Genomic DNA, 3,005 nt, shown 5'->3' on the forward strand with positions numbered 1-3,005 from the left:
CCCTCAAGGTCCGCGCGTGAGCCTGAGGGGCCCCGACAGCTCTCAGGGCAGCTGATCACCACCCAGCGGGGAGAGAGCTCTGGAGACCTACACACGGGCGTGTCTGTATGTTCCCGTGCGCACGCACACGTGGACCTGTGTGGAGCTGCCTGCGCTGGGGCACACCGGTTCAGAGTCTGCTGTGACGCGAACGTGTCAGTGGGGGCGTGTGGGGTACCTGTGGGCACAAGCATGTGACGACGTGAGAGCGTGGTGTGGGTGAGGAGTGTGCCCTCTGCGGGCGTAGGTGTGAGTCTGGGCACGGCCCCGTCCCCGGCGTGTGCACACACCGTTGCAAGGCCTCGCCCGCAGGCCCACCCTGTGACTTTGCTCATCTCACCGCCCCTCAGGCTGTTCCCAAACTTCACCAGGCCCACGGTCCCCTGGCAGCTCCATACCACAGCCCCCAGGGGACGAACGCTGCCCTCCCTGCCCCCGCCCCCTGCCCTTTCTCTGCCAGGAACCCCCCCCCCAAAAAAAAATCCCCACCCAGGCTCAGGCCCAGGTCTCTGGACTCAGAAGTGACTTTACTTCTCCGTAGAGGATGCCCTCACAGCCAGGCTGTCGGGTGGGGCCTGGCTCAGCCTGGCTTCCCCTCCGAGGCCCGGGGTCCCAGCCTCCTGCTGGACGCCTGATTCCTGGAGATGTCCTGCTGGCTGGGACTTGGAGCTGGTGGAGAGACAGGGAGGGGCGGGGGCCACAGACTGTGGACAGGCCAAGGCTGCCCCCAGCTTCAGCCAGGCCAGGCTGGGGAGGGGGCAGCCACAGGCTCAGGTCTGGCGGGACGAGTTCAGAAGCTCTGCGGGAGGGAGGGGACCTCAGGGCCCAGCCCAGAGGAGGGTGGGCCCCAGGCCGAGCAGGAGTCCCCCCGCCAGGGCCCAGGAGCTGCGCCCCGCCAGCGCCACCCCGTTGCACAAATCCTTCTCACAGCAGTCCACATCTACTTTCAAGATCCCAGAGTTAATGAAGCCCATCAGATAGTCTGAGAAAAAGTGCCGTTTCACGAAGTCACAGGACGAGGCACACATCTTGTTCACAGAATGATCCTTCCTGCCTGGGGAGGAAGGAGGGGAGCCTGGGATTCGAGCCCCACAGGGCCCTTTCTGCCTGGTGCCCAGGACCCAAGCCAGGGACCCTCCAGGTCAGTTCAGGACCCCAGAACAACAGAACTGAGGCTTCAATCCACCCACACTGTCCCCAGCTACATGAAAGGGCCACAGAAGGGCCAGAGAGGGTCAGGCACCTGCTGACTGTCACACAGCAGGGCAGTGCCCTGTCCCCAGACCCATGCTCTCGTCCGAGGCCAGAGGGACTCTGATGACAGCGCAGACCCCTCCCCACCTCAGGCTGGAGCCTGACTTACTGCTGCTGGGATCTGTGATCCGGACGCTGGCGCACACCGTGTCTGCCGGCGGGCACTGCTTTGGGGTGCAATGACTGGAGTTGGTGGTCAGTGTGCAGTCCTGGCACCACAGGCCATGAGCTGGGCAGGGCACAGAGAGGAGGATGACCAGAGGGACAGGGGTCCAAGCCAGCCAGCCCCTTGCGTCCTCCCCACCTGCCTCGCTGCATGTCCTAGGAGAACCATGCAGCTGTAGGAGGCCGGCACTCCTTGACCAGGAGTGACCAGGCCAAACTAGCACCCGGAGGACAGGCTGGGACGACCTGTGTGCCTTTGGGCAGGGTGGGGTGAGGGTGCCACCACTGGGACTCCAGAAACCCCTATGCACCCCCCCGGCCCCACACACACGCACGGTGCGTGCACACACAGCCACAAGTATCACACCTATGGTGCCCTCCTGCACACTCCTACCCCCTCACACACATCCCCCCAGAACCTAGTTGGTTCCGGTGGAGGAAGAACCAAACAGGACTTGATGGGAGGCCAGGTGGGGCTCTGAGAAGAGATGGAACACAAGCAAGCCGGCACTAAGCCGGGATCAGCCGCTGGACCCGGGCCCAGGAGGAAAAGGACCCATGCCCTCAGGAGCCAGGAGAGACCTGCGCCGCTGGAGCTGGGGCAGCACCAGCAGGGGCCACACAGGCAAGCGCTGGGCTGGGGTCGCTGGGCTCCGGAGGGGGTGTGTGTCTGATGGGCACCGTCAGAGAATGGCCGCCCCACACCTGGTTCTCTCCGGAGCTGCCTCATACAGGCTCTCAGGCGACCTGGCCTACCCCCGCCAGCCGCCCCCAGACTCACCGGGGCCAGAGCACAGCAGAGCGGCCAGCAGCACCAGGCCGAGGCCCTTCATGGCCGCAGGCAACATGCTCCAGGCGGGCCTCAGGAAGGCGCGGGGGCTGCAGGCTGGGGTCGTCTGGGGCACAGGCCTGGCAGGGAGAAGCCTCGATCAGGAGACCAAGTCCCGGCCCAGCTCGAAGGACCCTCCCCTTTTCTGGCATCCTAACGCAACCTCCTCCCCGGAATCCAGGGCCAGGGGTCGTCCGGTAGCTCTCAAAGCCCCACCCCCAGCCCATCCCCCAGAGCATCCACCATCACTGCATCCCCCCCCCCCCACCCGGGGAAAATAGGTCTGCCCTCTCCGGCAGGGTGACAGCTCGAAAGGCCCGCACCCCACGCTCCGCACCTGTGGGTAGGAGGGTGGGTCGGGAGGCGCGTCTTATCCCTGGGGAGCGATAGGTGCGTCCGGAGAGTAAAGGGCAGGACAAGATGCGAGTGGAAAGTACCTGCCAATGGGGGGAAGGGCGGGCGCCTCGCCCCCACCCCACCCCGGGCGGGGGGCGGGGGGACCGGGAACCCGGCGCGGAGCCTCCTGCCCTCGTCTCCCCGTGCGAGCCTCAGCTCTCACCGCGGATCTAAGCGTGGAGCGCGGGCCTCAGGTCGGGGGCGCACTCACATCCCTGGGGTGTCGCGACTCCGGGGCTCCGGGAAGCGCGGGCGGCGCGGGGAGAGGTGCCCTTCGGTCTCCCTGTGGAAGGGAAGCCGGGTGCAGCCTTGTCTTTCGGGG

General features: G+C 66.2%; 1 protein-coding gene across 1 annotated transcript; it reads right to left on the reverse strand.

Annotated features, from left to right (window-relative positions):
* Positions 1–857: 857 nt before the first annotated feature.
* Positions 858–2,306, reverse strand: LY6H (lymphocyte antigen 6 family member H; the record flags this gene model as incomplete). The annotated part of the gene is made up of 3 exons (XM_082858922.1): positions 858–1,093; positions 1,403–1,522; positions 2,240–2,306. 3 exons carry the CDS (start codon positions 2,304–2,306, stop codon positions 858–860), a joined length of 423 nt encoding a protein of 140 aa, XP_082715048.1.
* Positions 2,307–3,005: the final 699 nt, after the last annotated feature.

This window comes from Leucopleurus acutus (assembly GCF_964270905.1).
Source record: "Leucopleurus acutus genome assembly, chromosome: 17".
NCBI classification, from domain to species: domain Eukaryota; kingdom Metazoa; phylum Chordata; class Mammalia; order Artiodactyla; family Delphinidae; genus Leucopleurus; species Leucopleurus acutus.